Source organism: Gobio gobio (genome assembly GCF_949357685.1).
Source record: "Gobio gobio genome assembly, chromosome: 3".
In the NCBI taxonomy this organism is placed as follows: Eukaryota; Metazoa; Chordata; class Actinopteri; order Cypriniformes; family Gobionidae; genus Gobio; species Gobio gobio.
This window is the reverse complement of record NC_137099.1, coordinates 118,443-136,827: the sequence shown is the minus strand read 5'-3', so window position 1 is coordinate 136,827 and position 18,385 is coordinate 118,443. Positions and strand designations below refer to the sequence as shown.

The following is an 18,385-nucleotide window of genomic DNA, read 5'->3' as shown; positions in this document are numbered from 1 at the left end:
ACCTCACATTTTTTACATGTGACACAGAAATCTACATACCCAGATATGGAAGCATTTAGCATATCTACATCATTTCCACAATCCTTAACAAATACATCCCAATCTGTTACTTCAAAACATCCTCTTAGTTTTTCAGTGGATTCAAAGTCCCATACCTGGACAGTCCTAGTTTGCACTTTCTCAGTTTTTAATTTTTGCTTATATCGAGGTAGAAGCAGAACAGCATTATGATCGGAACGACCAAGAGGCGGGCGTGCCTTGGAGATGTAAGCACTTGGTATATTTCCGTAGCACAAGTCCAATGTTTTTTCCAGCCTAGTAATACAAGTGACATATTGCTCCAGGTGCGGCAGGTGTGTAGCAATGTCACATCGATTGAAATCTCCGAGCAAAAACACCGGCTGATCTCCAACTCTGCTTACAATATTATTAAAAGTCTGTAATGCATTCAGCAGCTAGTATAAAATCAGGACCCGGGACGTACACCAGTATCACTGTTATTTGAGTAAATTCTCGAGGGAGATAATGAGGTCGGAAGGAAACCACCATGATTTCATAATGTTTTGAGCAGTCAGTTTCCCTCAGCGTAAAATTTGTAGCCCATCTGTTATTCACAGCCATACACAGGCCCCCACCAACAGTTTTCTGAGTTTTAAAGGTATCTCGATCAAACCGAATCAAAGTAAATCCATCAAGGTTAAAATCCGCTGATTCCTGGGAGAGCCATGTCTCAGTAAAACAAAAAAGGCTTGTGCGACGATAATCCCCATCATATTTGATCAACGCAGAAAGTTCATCAGTTTTATTTCTCAGGGATCTAACATTTACTAGTATGATAGCAGGTAAGGGCAATCTACTAATCTTTAAATTAAACCACATAATTGAACTAGACATGTGAAATCAATGTGTGAAAAAATAAATACTCTGAACCACAAGTGGATTTACACAAACTGAGACAGTCAAAAAGCGTTAGGTTGTGCCCCGCTCTCCCCTATATATTGTTCTGCAGAAATATCATGAGATTTGAATCTGCTGCTACAATAAACAAAAGAGACAAAAAAGAAATAGTTTAAAAGTTTTGAAAAAGAAAGAGAAGAAACATCAGTTTCCAGCCCACAGAACTAGTGACACGATTACAAGCAGATTATGGGAACTATAGACTATATGACCACTGGATGTCTTTAATAAGATCATCATCACAGATCTGAGCTATTGTCTTTTCTCTTTCTGTCTTCAGTCTGATTGGATGCAGAATTACAGAGAAACAGTGTCTCATCCTGTCTTCAGCTCTGAGATCAAACCCATCACACCTGAGAGAGCTGGAGCTGAGCGGGAATAAACTAGGAGACTCTGGAGTGAAGCCCTTATGTGACGTACTGGAGGATTCTCACTGTAAACTGGAGAGATTGAGGTCAGTCACATTCACAGAAAAGAATCAAAAGGCTTAAAGGGTTAGTTCACCCATAAATGAAAATAACCCCATGATTTACTCTCCCTCAGCTCATCCTAGGTGTGTGTGACATTCTTCATTCAGATGAACACAATCAGAGTTATATTAAACAAGTCCTATAAAGGTCTAACCCTTTAAAATCACTTCAACTTTTAAAAATGTAACCAAAACAGTTGTAATCAATATCTCATGAAGAGCCGAATAATGTGAGCTTTATATTTGTGTAAAATAATTGCTCTTAGTGATGTGTTCAGTGATGTGATAAAGCAGGGTCTGAGCACTCAAGTACCCAGCGCTCGCAGGTCAGTTTAGGCCATAGTGTCACAGACCATATGGTGTGTGTGATCATGTCTTCATCAGTGAGCTTTATATGTGCTGTGCGGCACAAGCAGCTTCTGTCAGTCAGTAACTTCAGTCAGGAATAATGTGTGAGGATAAGATGCTTTCACCACAGAGCAAACAGCAGCGGGAAAACTGCAAACACAAGCATCAAACCACACAGAGCTTCACTCAGTATTCTTCACACATTTGATCAAGAAATGATGTGATAAGAACAGTAACTGTAATAGGATTATAACATTTACACAAATATAATATCAATAAGTTTGCAGTGAATGTTCCTGCAGAATCGTCTTCCTCTGACTGAAGATTGGGCTCTTATGTTTTTTAAACTGCTCTATTGTCTTTAATTATATTTTAAACATTTTACCAATGTAGCATATTACCAAATTAATATATGTTTAAAATGCGTGTCTTATTTATAAATGGTCTAGTAAGAACTGTGACTGGCTGGTAGTTTTAATCTATCAGACACCTTTCCTGATATTCTGTCATATTTTCCTTTGTGAGATGAAATTCCTCCATGAACTGCCACCTTAACGTGGTGGAGGGGTTTGAGTACCCGAATGACCCTAGGAGCTACGTTGTCCGGGGCTATATGCCCCTGGTAGGGTCTCCCAAGGCAAACAGGTCCTAGGTGACGGGTCAGACTAAGAGCAGTTCAAAAACCCTTATGATGCCAAAAAAAAAGGAGGACCGTGACGTCGCCCGGTATGGCGCAGCCGGGGCCCCACCCTGGAGCCAGGCCTGGGGTTGGGGCTCGTATGCGAGCGCCTGGTGGCCGGGCCTTCCCCCATGGGGTCCGGCCGGGCTCAGCCCAAAGGAGCGACGTGGGGACACCTTCCCGTGGGCCCACCACTCACGGGAGGGACCGTAAGGGGCCGGTGCAAAGCGAATCGGGCAGCAGTCGAAGGCGGGGGCCTAGACGACCCGATCCCTGGACACGGAAACTGGCTCTTGGGACATGGAATGTCACCTCGCTGGCGGGGAAAGAGCCTGAGCTTGTGCGTGAGGTTGAGAGGTTCCGACTAGAGATAGTCGGAATCACCTCCACGCACGGCTTGGGCTCTGGAACCACACTTCTCGAGAGGGGATGGACTCTTCACCACTCTGGAGTTGCCCATGGTGAGAGGCGGCGGGCTGGTGTGGGTTTGCTTATAGCCCCCCAGCTCTGCCGCCATGTGTTGGAGTTTACCCCGGTGAACGAGAGGGTCGTTTCCCTGCGGCTTCGGCTCGGGGATAGGTCTCTCACTGTTGTGTGTGCCTACGGGCCAAACAGCAGTGCAGAGTACCCGACCTTCTTGGTGTCCCTGGGAGGGGTGCTGGAGAGTGCTCCGACTGGGGACTCCGTCGTTCTACTGGGGGACTTCAACGCCCACGTGGGCAATGACAGTGAAACCTGGAGGGGCGTGATTGGGAGGAACGGCCCCCCTGATCTGAACCCGAGTGGTGTTCAGTTATTGGACTTCTGTGCTAGTTACAGTTTGTCTATAACGAACACCATGTTCAAGCATAAGGGTGTCCATCAGTGCACATGGCACCAGGACACCCTAGGTCGTAGGTCAATGATCGACTTCGTGGTCGTTTCATCTGACCTGCGGCCGTATGTCTTGGACACTCGGGTGAAGAGAGGGGCGGAGCTGTCAACTGATCACCACCTGGTGGTGAGTTGGATCCGATGGCGGGGGAGGAAGCTGGATAGACTCGGTAGACCCAAACGTACTGTGAGGGTCTGCTGGGAACGTTTGGCAGAGTCTCCTGTCAGAGAGATCTTCAACTCCTGCCTCCGGCAGAGCTTCGACCGGATCCCGAGGGAGGCTGGAGATATTGAGTCCGAGTGGACCATGTTCTCCACCTCCATTGTCAAAGCGGCTGCTCGGAGCTGTGGACGCAAGGTCTCCGGTGCCTGTCGAGGCGGCAATCCCCGAACCCGGTGGTGGACACCGGAAGTAAGGGATGCCGTCAAGCTGAAGAAGGAGTCCTATCGGGCCTGGCTGGCTTGTGGGACTCCTGAGGCAGCTGACAGGTACCGGCAGGCTAAACGGACTGCAGCCCGGGTGGTTGTGGAGGCAAAAACTCGGGCCTGGGAGGAGTTCGGTGAGGCCATGGAAAAGGACTATCGGCTGGCCTCGAAGAGATTCTGGCAAACCGTCCGGCGCCTTAGGAGGGGGAAGCAGTGCCCTACCAACGCTGTTTACAGTGGCGATGGGCGGCTGTTGACCTCAACTGGGGATGTTGTCGGACGGTGGAAGGAATACTTCGAGGATCTCCTCAATCCCGCCGTCACGTCTTCTATTGAGGAAGCAGAGGCTGGGGGCTCAGAGGAGGACTCGTCCATCACCCAAGCTGAAGTCACCGAGGTGGTCAAGAAACTCCTCGGTGGCAAGGCACCGGGGGTGGATGAGATCCGCCCTGAGTACCTCAAGTCTCTGGATGTTGTGGGGCTGTCTTGGCTGACACGCCTCTGCAGCATCGCGTGGCGGTCGGGGACAGTACCTCTGGGATGGCAGACCGGGGTGGTGGTTCCTCTTTTTAAAAAGGGGGACCGGAGGGTGTGTTCCAACTATAGGGGGATCACACTTCTCAGCCTCCCCGGGAAAGTCTATGCCAGGGTACTGGAGAGGAGAATTCGGCCGATAGTTGAACCTCGGATTCAGGAGGAACAGTGTGGTTTTCATTCTGGTCGTGGAACACTGGACCAGCTCTATACCCTCTACAGGGTGCTGGAGGGTTCATGGGAGTTTGCCCAACCAGTCCACATTTGTTTTGTGGATTTGGAGAAGGCATTCGACTGTGTCCCTCGCGGCGTCCTGTGGAGGGTGCTGGGGGAATATGGGGTCCGGGGTCCTTTGCTGAGGGCTGTCCGGTCCCTGTATGACCGAAGCAGGAGTTTGGTCCGCATTGCCGGCAGTAAGTCAGACTTGTTCGCGGTGCATGTTGGACTCCGGCAGGGCTGCCCTTTGTCGCCGGTTCTGTTCATAATTTTTATGGACAGAATTTCTAGGCGCAGCCAAGGGCCGGAGGGTGTCAGGTTTGGGGACCACACGGTTTCGTCTCTGCTCTTTGCGGATGACGTTGTCGTGTTGGCCCCTTCTAACCAGGACCTTCAGCATGCACTGGGACGGTTTGCAGCCGAGTGTGAAGCGGCTGGGATGGGGATCAGCACCTCCAAATCCGAGGCCATGGTCCTCAGTCGGAAAAGGGTGGCTTGCCCACTTCAGGTTGGTGGAGAGTTCCTGCCTCAAGTGGAGGAGTTCAAGTATCTAGGGGTCTTGTTCACGAGTGAGGGGAGGATGGAACGGGAGATTGACAGACGGATCGGTGCAGCTTCTGCAGTAATGCGGTCGATGTACCGGTCTGTCGTGGTGAAGAAAGAGCTAAGCCGTAAGTCGAAGCTCTCGATTTACCGGTCAATCTACGTTCCTACTCTCACCTATGGTCATGAGCTTTGGGTCATGACCGAAAGGACAAGATCCCGGATACAGGCGGCCGAAATGAGCTTTCTCCGCAGGGTGGCTGGGCGCTCCCTTAGATATAGGGTGAGAAGCTCAGTCACTCGGGAGGAACTCGGAGTAGAGCCGCTGCTCCTCCACATCGAGAGGGGACAGCTGAGGTGGCTCGGGCATCTGTTCCGGATGCCTCCTGAACGCCTTCCCGGGAAGGTGTTTCGGGCATGTCCAACCGGGAGGAGGCCCCGGGGAAGACCAAGGACACGCTGGAGGGACTATGTCTCCCGGCTGGCCTTGGAACGCCTCGGTGTCCCCCCAGAAGAGCTAGAGGAAGTGTCTAGGGAGAGGGAAGTCTGGGCATCTCTGCTTAGACTGCTGCCCCCGCGACCCGGCCCCGGATAAGCGGAAGAAGATGGAGATGAAATTCTGCAGGTGTAAAAGCAGGAGCAGATGTGACACACACGTGAAACACATTTCCCCAACTCTTTATTCTGCAGGTCTTTATTTTCTTGAGCAATGCTGTTATGAAGTGCAGATCAAGCTGTGAATGTTCCTGTCAGATTCGACATTGACACAGAATTCATGTGTTCATTCACGCTGGAAGTCTGTCATCACATGAGTTCATATTGAGCTGAACATGTCAGTGCCTCTGGTTTGAGATCACACTCTGGGTGAAAGTTACAATCATTTCTCTTTTCTCTTGTGTTTGTCTTTTCTAGTCTTCAGGACTGTGGCATTACAGATGTTTCTCCTTTAACTCAGTCTTTGACAAACTCAAAAGCACTGCAGTTTTTAAAAGAGCTTGATCTGAGACTCAATAAGATCAGAGACTCACAGCAGCTCAGAGACGTGATACGAGACTCGAGACTCAAACTGAGGTGAGGAAACATCACTTTAGACCACTCACACTAACACACACATGGGAATTTAACTTTAAATGTATTATATTTAAGACATAAATATTAAGAGACAATATGTACGGCAAATAATGTAAGATCAGTTACTAATCTAATTACAGTAGTTTAATGTTGGTTACAGTCTATACACAGTACTCAAAGTAACTGAAATATTGATATAATGTGCAGCTTGTTCCACTGAGCACTGATTATGTTCTTCTACTTCCTCCTTCAGCCTATAGGAAGAGCTGGAGCAGGAGCACAGGTTATATTGGGCTAAAGGTAGGAGGAACCAGAGACATCAACAGCTCAAGCAAAGCCACCATCAGATTAAAGATCCTCAGGAGGTTCTCAATATAACACTGTAATAAATGAATATGTGTGATGGAAGTTTAGCTGAGATGCTGCTGTACATCACTTCATAAATACACTGCTAAACCTACAGCTGTTATGAACTCAAGCTGTTTATATACATGCAGTTTTTCAAATAGCACTGCTTTTACAAATGTACAGTTTATCATACCAGCTCTTGTGTATTATCATTTATAATGAGTACTAATGCATACAGGAGGAAGAGATTCAGACGTTCAGATTTAATAACGCAGCATCAATAGAAACACACACACACACACACATGATGAGTAATGTTGACTGGTTATTGTTGATTTAAGAGCTGAAATAGAGGAGGAAGAGCCTGATCTGAGCTCAGATGAGCTGGATTAGCAGGAATGGGAGTCTTTAGTGTCCTACATCATACTAATGTTGGGATTAAACTCATCTATAATGAAGAAATGAAAATTGATCATTTTTAATTCTCAAATGTAGTACTTAAATATATATTAAATCATTAAATACATGTACAGAGATTTAAATCAATCAAATGTATATTTCTTTATACCGTTATTATTTTATTTTACATGAATCTGTTTTACATTTGTATTTCTTTATTTTATATACAGAATATATATTTTTAAACGTATATGAGGTCTGTCTGTCTCGCAGAAATATGTCTGTGCTCATAAGACGCAAAGCTTTGACTGTCCTACAGTGAGAGATGATGAAGTTTCCCACACCAGCCCAGACTCAGATTCAGCTTTAGCAGACACAGCATTCATGTACCCATAATCCACCACATTTTTAGCGAGTATAATTTTCTCTTTAGCCATTGTATGCATTTTTATGTATTGACATATTGTGCAAATATACAAATAAAATAATTTAGTCTGATTTGAAGGGTTCATTCGTTCAGTAGATGCAACCGCAGATGCAGAGATTCTCCTGTGAAAGCTGTTGACCTGAAACAGAAAAAGCAGTTTCTCAAGCTCACCACTAGAGGTCAGCACAATATCGCAATATCATGTGAAGCATAAGCAATCAGTTTAGCCCAGGCCAAATCTTCAGCAAAACCAGTGCTGTCTGTGATTGCTTTTCCTGTGATCCATTACTCCGCTCTGTGCTCCACTAGATTCCCTAGAGCTGATTACAGTATAATACTGCAATGCAATTTACAGTTAGGGTTAGGGTTAGGGTTAGGGTTAGGCAATGTCACACACACATTGTTGTGTGTGAAATACAGTAATTTGTAGGTTTTTTCACAGTAACATTGAAATAAACTTGTTTAATTTACAGCAATATTTTGTAATTTTACTGAAGTACTGTACACACTGAAAAAAATATAACTTGTAGGATTTACTTTATAAAATCCTCGTAACACATTTTGAGTAAATGTCACTGCCACTGCTCTGTTACTTTTGAAAAAACTATTAAACTTAACATTCATGAAGTGATTGAGTAGATATTAATAACTTGTATTTTATTTCACATATAGTATTAAAAACTACTTTTCTAAGGTAAGTAGCTAAATTTAACAAACTTTTACCTCAAATAATATAACAAAGAATTAAACCATGAATGTGCATGTTTTACTTAGAAACATGTAAGTATATAATAAAATAGATATCATGTAGATGTCATATGCCACATTACTCACTTTTATATGACACAGACTTCAATACTTGCTACACAATACACAATGACAGGAACATTCGATAGATCGATTTGAGTATGAATGTGTGATTGAGTAGAAAATGAACTTCAGATGTCACAAAAGTTACCAGACCTAACAATAAAAGCACTGATAAAACAGCAAAAAACATCATGGGAACACCAGTATCAGAATGTTGAGTAAGTTTTACTTAATTTTATATTGTTGATATTTACGCTTGAATTGAATACTAATATAGAATGTACTTTTTCTTTATTCTTGCCTGAACTAACTTACTATGTAGAAATTACATTTGATTTTCTTTACATCACAGACTCATTTACCTGGCAATAAAGTTACCAATAAAATCCTGTAAATATATTACAACATTTTATTGTAATTTCACTAAATTACAGTATACAGGTTTAATTCATCTATCTATAAATGTCTTAATATTGATGAAACTAGTTTGTTTTGTGGTCTTGTTGAAGAAACAGCTGCCCATTTATTTTGTGATTGTAGTATAAGCAATACATTTTAAGCCTACTATCTGACCCACAGTTTTATCCTTAAGATATTATTTCTTATTGTGAAAACCCAAAATCACGATCTCTTGAATATGTTGTTAACTTCTTTATTTTATAGGCAAAAAATATCATCCAAGCAAAAGTGGCCTAAATCTCCTTTATATTTTCCTCTTGTTCTTGTTAAATGTAACTCTTGTTTCATCTCTCAGGCTTATGAAATAACAAAAAATGCATTATGATGAATTATTCAAAGATATTTAACCCTGTTATTGTGCTTTTGTCTGTGTATATAATGTATGCAAACTAAACCATTCCCAGGATCCTCAGTGCTCACATCCGTCTGCTGACATTTCAGATCCTACAAAACTGCACACACATAATACAAAAGCAGTCATTTTAACAGCACAATGCCATTTGATTTCTGTATTAGAAGTAACAAAATTATCTTACTTTATATTTTTGTTTCACGTTTTCACGCAGCGGCCAATGTAAGTCCACAAGACCGAAAGTGCACATGAAGTGTGCCAATTGGGACAGGGCCATAGTGAACAGTGATTGGGTTTAGGGGCGATTTCGGATTCAGCCAAAAGTCTCTCTTCTTCTTCTGTGTGACAAGCGAGTGTCAGAAGCGAAAAGTGGCGCAGCAGCACCTTGTGTACCAGGAGCGCCAGCTACTGAATGTGCACATTCACTCTACAAATCGCCAGTGGAAATCGCTTGGGTGTGAACACTCACGACGCGCCGATAAACGCTGGCGGAGCGCGATATTCATCCCAGTGTGTACACGCCTTCAGAGTTAAATAAACATTCCTAATATATGAAATATATCAAAAATCTAATGTTCAATCAGCAAGTAATTAATGCTAAATAAACATGGACAGGATGACCAGGGTCCCTCATACACAATTACTGACCAATAAATATTTGCACATGAAATATTGATTTGAGATAATATACAATTATTTAAAATAAATATTTCAATGTTACCCAAGGTAAAGTTCATGGCTTTTTATATGCATTATATTATGTGCGTGTTGATTACAGTATGTCAGGTTGTGTGTAGCTTTACACCTGTTTTATGAAGACATCATGAGAACATGCTCTTGATGTTGATTTGACAGAAGAATCTCAAGTATTTGTTTGTATGAGAGGGATAGTGCTTGTTGGAGACATTATATCGAAGTGTAATTTGTGTTTGTGACACTAGAGGACGTACAAGTATTTGAGCATGTGTTGTGCAAGACTGTGCTTATGACCAACCATTTGTTTTGAATTAAATATATGATTTGTTAGTAGTAAGAATGATTTGTAAGTAGCTCGGTTACCCGAGCTTGCTTAAATGCTGTGGGGAGAGTCCCGGTGAGAAGAGAAAGAAGAAATGGCCTGAAGGAGGTGGGTGGGGATACACAAGTTAACGCGCCAAATCGTGGGCGGCGCCATTACTCTACACAAATGCATTTCATTTCCGCCGGAAGTGGTTTGCGCAGCGTCTGCCGGCGTAAACACAGCGATCACGATGCTACCTGTGATGGGAAACAAGTCACTTGGAGAATTTTTGGCAACAAAGAACTGCGAAATCACAACTGTGGCAAACGGAGATAGGGTAGATTACCATATTGCTTGCAATGGCCCAAAAGGCTACTACATGCAGGTACATATTGAGATGTACTGCACAGGGCTTCAGCACTCCAAGTTGGTGATCTGGAACAACACTGAGCACCTAGAAATCGAAGTACCCTACGACCAAGGCTTTGTCCAGGGGCATATCATAAGGCTGCGCACATTCTACTTTGCCCACATGCTCCCAAAAATTGTTGATGATTTTGTTGAGGGAAGGTTACAGTTCTGCAGTAAATATCTTAGCATTTTAAAACTAAAATAAACTACCGGTACATTACATCTCTTTATGCTGTGCAATATATCAGTGTGCCTGTACTGTTTGAATGAAAATTAAAGTTTGATGTTATTTCATTTCATTTCGTTTAATTATTATTTAATTATTGCACTGAACTACGATCATGAATGATAGGCCTTATGTTCCTTAGAGTGCTACAATTTCTTTTAACACAGTTCATCATTCATAGTAAGCTCATACTGTACATAAATAACACTGGATGAATTAATTGTTTCGAGGAAACTAAACAAATGGCTTCAACAAGAAAGATTGCGTGTTTAATCCTAACAGGTATTAAGTAGTAAAATACAAAAGCAGCCCACACAATTACATTACTATGAAAATATTCATATATAATATAAAAAAATACAATGCATGCCACTGCATGAAAAGTGGGATTTTCGTCAGTATGTGACACTGTAGATTGCCGTGAAACTTCAGGTTTACGACTGTGCACGGCAATTTGCAGGCAACACCGAAAACTGCCGTAAATTGTCGTAAATTGACGTGGGCCTTGCTTGGCAGTTGTCCCCCCATGACCCCCCTCCCCTTAATTCTAGGGGAGGCTTTATCATGTAAATGAACATGCTGTGAGCTACACAAATGCAAATCAGAGTAGCAGCAGGGGGAGTTTTATCTAGGTTCTGAATTTTTTTGACTAAAACAAGTTTAAAGTTTAAGTTAAAATGTTAACTTAAATTTAAGTTAAATGTACTCGTTTTAGTTCACATTACTAAATTTTTAGGGCAACCAGTTTGCTCCAATTTTTTAAGTAGATTCAACTTGTCCGGGCTCACAGTGTAGATTAATTACTCTATATGTCATTAGCAATAACCAATGTTATGTAAAAAAACTAAAATAATACAGGACAGCAGTGAAGACAGCAAGACAATGAACCAAAGCAAACAAATAAATCAAGTATAGCATACAGTTTACATACCAAAATAAAATTTTCCACCCTGCACTTTGAATGATTTTTTAAATGGCTATTAATCATAAATGTGAAAAGTACAAGTTTGTGTGTTTATAGTTAAGTCAGATTGTGTTTTTCTGTAATTGTCATTTAAATTGAGCTCACACCACATTTTATGAATTATCAATGCAGATTTTCAAGAGGTGGTTTCCTGGACAGGGTTTAAATTATGCCAAGAGTAGGCCTTAATCTAGTTAATCGTGAGTTAAAAAATTGTTGCCTGGAACAAAGATTAAGCACAGATTACTAACACCTGGACTATGAGTCCTGAACTAAAATAAACTGGATTCATTTACAGTTTTATCTAATTGCTTACACACAATTTCTGAAAATATGGCTCCATTTCTTGTAACTCTACACACAAAACACACAAAACATCAGACATCTCTTGCAAAAGCAACACTTTGTGCAAAACTATTTTAACTCTTCCAAAAATGTTGTTTTTGCATATATCTAACTACACACAAATATGCACAACTGAAGAATTTACAGTTGAACTGAAATCAACTGAACGTCTCGGTTACGGATGTAACCCTCGTTCCCTGAGGAGGGAACGGAGACGTAACGTTAGTGACTAACGAATGGGGGTTTCGCTTAGAAGCCTATCAACTTCGAGTTTTGAGAAAACGCCCAATGGCGTGCCAATGCCATGGGGCATGCGGAATTTGCATACGTAGCTCCGCCTCACTGCGTGAGTATATAAGGAAGTACGAGGCAATATCGCATTATGTTACCTGCTTGAGGAGCCAAGACTGAACTCCTGCGTTCCAGGCAACACAGCTCGATGTGGCAAGGGGACGTTACGTCTCCGTTCCCTCCTCAGGGAACGAGGGTTACATCCATAACCGAGACGTTCCCTTTCGTTCAGTCACTACGACGTAACGTTAGTGACTAACGAATGGGGGTCCCAATATAATCCCGCCACTCAGCTGTCTTCCAGTGCCCTGCGTAAGTGTGAGTACCCTGTCGTAAGACTAGTACGGACGAAGGACTCCCACTTAACACAGGATTACCAAGGTACACTGGGAAGCATATCCCAGTGAGGGAATGCCAAGATGCCTACCCGTGGGGAGGACTTAAGAGACACATATGACCCGGAGAGGGTTGCATATGGAAGATCTCTAGGGTACCAGCCGAAGGTGGATTTTTAACCCTAGGGGTGGCGGGGACACGCCAAGGGAAGAAACCCGCTCACTGCGGAGACTTACGGTGAAATACACATGTGGGGGTCGCCAGAGGGAACCATGCACATGGGGCACCTGGCCGGACATGAGGGTCTGGGCTCGAAAGGGCAGACTGAACTGATGTCGGCGTCGACAGTGCTGGTGGAGCTCAGGGCTCTCGGGGAACTCACCTGAGGAAATATCGCACGTATCCAGTCCGTGGAGTGGAGTGGCGAGCAAGCGAAGACACCTGAACCTGGTCCATCACCGGCCCCTCGGGGGGGCGAGTACATAGTCGGACACTGGCTCCACTCGGAGATTATAGAATCTGGCGAATGTGTTGGGTGTCGCCCAGCCTGCAGCTCTGCAGATGTCTGCTAGCGAGGCGCCATGCGCTAGAGCCCAAGAGGAAGCCACACTCCGGGTGGAGTGTGCCCTCACACCAAGGGGACATGGTCGGCCTTGCTGCTGGTAAGCCAAAGCAATGGTGTCCACTATCCAGTGAGACAGCCTTTGCTTTGAGAGAGCACTTCCCTTCCGCTCTCCACCATAACAGACAAAGAGCTGGTCTGAGGTCCTGAAACACTGCGTCATGTCTACGTAGGCGCGAAGGGCGCGTACTGGACAGAGCAATGCCAAGGCTGGGTCTGCCTCCTCCAAAGGCAGCGCTTGCAGGTTCACCACCTGGTCCTTAAACGGAGTGGTGGGAACCTTGGGCCAGGATCACGTGAGAGTTAGCCGGCCCGAATTCCAGGCACGCTTCGTCAACCGAAAATGCCTGCAGGTCCCCGACCCTCTTGACTGAGGCCAAGGCGGTCAGCAGAGCCGTCTTCATAGACAGAAACTTAATATCAACCGACCGCAAAGGCTCAAAGGGAGGTCTCTGCAGAGCAGTTAACACTACTGCGAGGTCCCAAGAGGGTACGAGAGGAGAGCGAGGAGGATTCAGTCTCCTAGCTCCCCTCAGGAACCTGATGACCAGGTCGTGCTGACTTACCTTTTTGTTCTCCAAGAGATCGTGGTGGGCAGATATTGCGGCCACATATACCTTGAGGGTGGAGGGAGACAGCCTTCGCTCCAGCCCCTCTTGGAGAAACTCAAGCACGGACCCGATCGGGCATTTCCAGGGGTCTTCTTGGCGGGAAGAGCACCAGGTGACGAAGAGGTTCCACTTCAACGCATAGGCATGCCGAGTGGACTCTGCCCTAGCGGAAGTGATGGTGGCGACCACAGTAGGTGGTAGGCCACTCAAACCTGCCGCGTCCCGTCTAGGAGCCACACGTGGAGGTTCCAGAGGTCGGGACGTGGGTGCCAATGGGTGCCCCGTCTCTGAGTAAGGAGGTCCGGTCTCAGAGGAATAGGCCAGGGAGGGGCTGTCGCAAGGAGTATGAGTTCGGGGAACCAGGTCCGGCCGTGCCAGTACGGGGCGACCAGAAGGACCTGCTCCTTGTCCTCCCTGATCTTGCACAGAAGCTGTGCGAGTAGGCTCACTGGGGGGAACGCATATTTGCGTAGGCCCCGCGGCCAGCTGTGCGCCAGTGCATCCGTGCCGAGCGTGCCCTCGGTCAGGGAATAATACAGGCTGCAGTGGGAAGAGTCGTGGGAGGCAAACAGATCTACCTGTGCGTCGCCGAACTGTTCCCAAATCAGCTGAACCGTCCGGGGATGGAGTCTCCATTCTCCCGGGAGAGGCTGAAACCGCGAGAGCTCGTCGGCTGCGTGGTTCAGGACTCCCGGAATATGGACAGCACGAAGGGACCTCAGGCGCTTCTGACTCCATAGGATGAGATGGCGGGCGAGTTGAGACATGCGGCGGGAGCGTAGACCGCCCTGGTGGTTGATGTACGCTACTACGGCCGTGTTGTCTGTCCGGACAAGCACATGTTGGCCCTTCAGCAACGCTCGGAAGCGGTGCAGGGCGAACCGTACTGCCAGCAACTCGAGGCAATTGACATGCAGGAGGCGCTGGGGTCCTGTCCAGGAGCCCGCGGCTGCTTGTCCATTGCACATGGCACCCCAGCCCGTGGCAGAGGCATCCGTCGATACGACAACATGCCTGGAAACTCGTTCTAAGGGCACACCGGCCCGTAGAAAGCTGAGGTTCGACCACGGGGTGAGTGTCTGTAAGCAGGCCCGAGTGACTTGGACCCGGAGCATGCCAGACTGCCATGCCCATCTCGGGACTCGATCGCGAAGCCAGTGCTGAAGCGGTCTCATATGAAGCAATCCGAGCGGCGTTACCGCGGCTGCAGATGCCATATGCCCCAGGAGCCTCTGAAATAGTTTCAGTGGAACCGCATTCTTGCTCTCGATTTGTCGGAGGCAAGTCAGCAGAGACTGCGCGCGCTCGCTCGAAAGCTGCGCGTACATGGCGACCGAGTCGATCTCCATACCGAGAAAAGAGATCCTCTGCACGGGGCAGAGTTTGCTCTTCTCCCAGTTGACCCGAAGGCCCAGACGGGTTAAGTGGTGGAGAACCAGATCTCTGTGTCCGCAAACCTGCTCTCGAGAGTGGCCTAGTATGAGCCAGTCGTCGAGGTAGTTCAGGATGCGGACCCCGTGCTGCCAAAGGGGCGCAAGGGCTGCCTCGGCGATCTTCGTGAAGACGCGAGGGGACAGAGATAACCCGAATGGGAGAACTGCGTACTGGTATGCCCGCCCCTCGAAAGCAAACCGTAGGAACGGTCTGTGTCGAGGAAGGATGGAGACATGGAAGTAGGCGTCCTTCAGGTCGATCGCTGCAAACCAATCGTCCGGACGAACGCATTCGAAAAGGCGTTTCGCAGTCAACATCTTGAACGGAAGCCGGTGAAGGGATCGGTTCAAGATGCGAAGGTCCAGGATTGGCCGTAACCCACCGGTTTTCTTGGGTACAATGAAGTAGGGGCTGTAGAACCCCGACCTAATTTCGGCTGGAGGGACAGGCTCGATCGCACCCTTCGCCAGTAGAGTGGCAATCTCCGCACGCATGACGGGGGCATGGGCCCCGGTCATGGTATAGCGGACTCCCCTGTAACGGGGAGGAGCCTGCGCGAACTGAATCGCGTAGCCGAGCCTGATGGTCCGGGCAACCCAGCGGGACAGCCCCGGAAGCTGAAGCCAGGCTTCCAGAGACTGCACCAACGGGGTCATACGGACGACAGACGTACCCTGGGTGGGGCAGCGAGGCAGCGTTACCGGCGCGGACAGGGGAGGCTGTTGGGCGTCCCCGGGTCGGAGCACGGTTAACGGCTGCGCCCTGACAGAGGAGACCAGGGAAGGACTCGCGTTCCACTGGCGTCTGCTCTGCCAGGGGGCTGGCGACAGAGAGGGACGAGAGTGGCGAGACCCGAGGGTGGCGCGCACTGCCGTCACCGATCTCTGGGGGCTCAGGGATGGGGATGTCAGTTCTTTCTTTAACCACATTAGGGTGCTGCTGACCCGGGGGCCAGCAGCTGAACAAAAGATTCTCCCCCGGCCCTCCACCGGGGGAAGGAGCGGCCCTGCCGCCGTCTCCTGGAAAGAACTGCCCATCCCTGAGCCGTCCGCATCAGGAGCGCCGCTTAGCCTGGCGTTTCTTCGCGGGCTGCGGGGCTGGAGCGGACTGGGACGCCTTCCTGCGGCTGCCTCTGCGCGGCCCGGGTGGAGGCTCTTGCTTGGGTGGCGCAGAGGCGGAGGAAGCCGCGGGAGGGCGTCCTCGGCGGCGAGCAGGCTGAGGCACCTGCGCGGGCGGTGGGGTGGAGGCAGCAGCTGACCGCCGGGGCAGGATGTATTTTATTGCCTCAGTCTGCTTCTGAGCGGCCGAGAACTGTTGGGCGAAGCTCTCGACCGCTCCGCCGAATAGCCCATCCTGTGATATGGGGGCGTTGAGGAAACGTGTTCGCTCAGCGTCGCGCATATCAGACAGGGTGAGCCATAAGTGTCTCTCCTGGACCACATTTGTGGACATCACCTGACCCAGGGAGCGTGCGGTCACCTTCGTCGCCCGGAGAGCGAGGTCGGTGGCGGCACGCAACTCATTGCTGAGTCCTGGATCAGCCCCTCTCTCGTGCATATCGCACAGCAACTTGGCTTGGTAAGCCTGAAGAGTTGCCATGGTATGCAAAGAAGCGGCGGCCTGCCCCGCAGCTCTATAGGACTTCGCCACCAGGGATGACGAAAACCTACAGGCCTTGGAGGGGTGCTTTGGGTCACCACGCCAGGACGAAGCGCTCTGCGGACACAGTTGCATCGCAACAGAACGTTCGACTGGGGGGACCCCAGTGTACCCATGAGCCGCGGCTCCATCGAGAGAGGTGAAGGCGGAAGAGGCCGCCAAACGTTCACGGGAAGACAACGGGGCCTTCCAGGAACGCGCGACCTCTTCATGCACCTCGGGGAAGAAAGGTATTGGAGGAGCGGCCGGACGGGTGTCCGGACGCGCCGCCCCCAAAAACCAATCATCCAACCGCGAACGCTCGGGCTGAGGCGGAGGGTTCCACTCCAGTCCAAGCGCTGCGGCGGCCCGAGACAGCATGGCTGTCAATTCTGGGTCCGACTCGGGCAATGCTGGCGCACCCGAAGGTGGCAGCACAGCCGAATCATCATCCTCAGATGACTCCAGCCCACCTTGTGATGCGGCGATAGACATCACTTCCTCCGCCGCGCCAAACGCCACAGTCGGGACAGCAGGAGCCGGCCCCGATGTAGACGCTTGAACGCGGACCGGGTCAAGTGCCTGAGAGGGGGGTGTGGGCCGAGGAACTAGCGTCGGAGCTTTGTTCCACACCGTCACCCTCAGATCACCCTGGTCACCAGCCAAAGTGCCGCCTCCAGAGGAGACCGCAGATTGGGGGGTGGCGGAGGGGACTCTCATTCCGGCATCAGCACGGAATTCACGGAGTCTTGATCGAAGCACTGAGATGGCCAGGTTCCCGCAGAGAGAACATGAGTCATCCACGAGCGCTGCCTGAGCGTGCTGAAAGCCCAAACACGTCACACAGCGCTCGTGCCCGTCGAAAGAAAAAAGCGATCTACCGCACCCAGAAGTGCACGGACGAAACATCCTGAAAAGGACGTGTCACGTGCAAGCTCTTTTGTGAGAGGAAACTTTGCAGTCGATGCCGAAGCGCCCAGGGAAACACACACCAGCTGGATGCAGACCACTGCACAGATCAGCAGGCAGGAAGTATGCGATCACTGGAACGCGCCGTCACACCAACACCGACTGGAAAGCTGCTCGTCTCGAAGAAGCTGACAGAGTCTCAGAAGGCTGTAGGAGTGAAGAGGTAGGTACCCTTGGCTCCGAAAGCAGAAACATAATGCGATATTGCCTCGTACTTCCTTATATACTCACGCAGTGAGGCGGAGCTACGTATGCAAATTCCGCATGCCCCATGGCATTGGCACGCCATTGGGCGTTTTCTCAAAACTCGAAGTTGATAGGCTTCTAAGCGAAACCCCCATTCGTTAGTCACTAACGTTACGTCGTAGTGACTGAACGAAAGGGAACTGAATCAACACTGAAGTCACTTGAGCTGAATATTGACATTATATTGGCTTGTTAGAGCCGGTTTACAGCAGAATTTGTTTTGAACTTGTTACTGAAGCTGCTATGAAAAAATATATTTTGTTGTATGCATATTCTTTCTTTCTCAAACCTTAGTTTTGATTTCTAAGTGATCAATTTATGTATAAGTGTTTTCACACATGATCATTGGCTGTATGGGTCCTCAGTAAATTAATGTGGCAT

At 48.0% G+C, this 18,385-nt stretch overlaps 1 protein-coding gene across 9 annotated transcripts in view; it reads left to right on the top strand.

Annotated features, from left to right (window-relative positions):
* Positions 1-7,361, top strand: part of LOC307123764 (NACHT, LRR and PYD domains-containing protein 3-like) — a 54,989-nt gene extending 47,628 nt beyond the window's left edge. For all 9 annotated transcript variants that reach the window (XM_079812456.1, XM_079812457.1, XM_079812452.1 and 6 more), the window contains 3 exons: positions 1,238-1,411; positions 5,958-6,116; positions 6,370-7,361. In XM_079812456.1, coding sequence (XP_079668582.1) covers positions 1,238-1,411; positions 5,958-6,116; positions 6,370-6,376 — 340 coding nt within the window. In that variant the 3' untranslated portion in view covers positions 6,377-7,361. The remainder of the gene's footprint in view (positions 1-1,237; positions 1,412-5,957; positions 6,117-6,369) is intronic.
* The last annotated feature ends 11,024 nt before the right edge of the window (positions 7,362-18,385 follow it).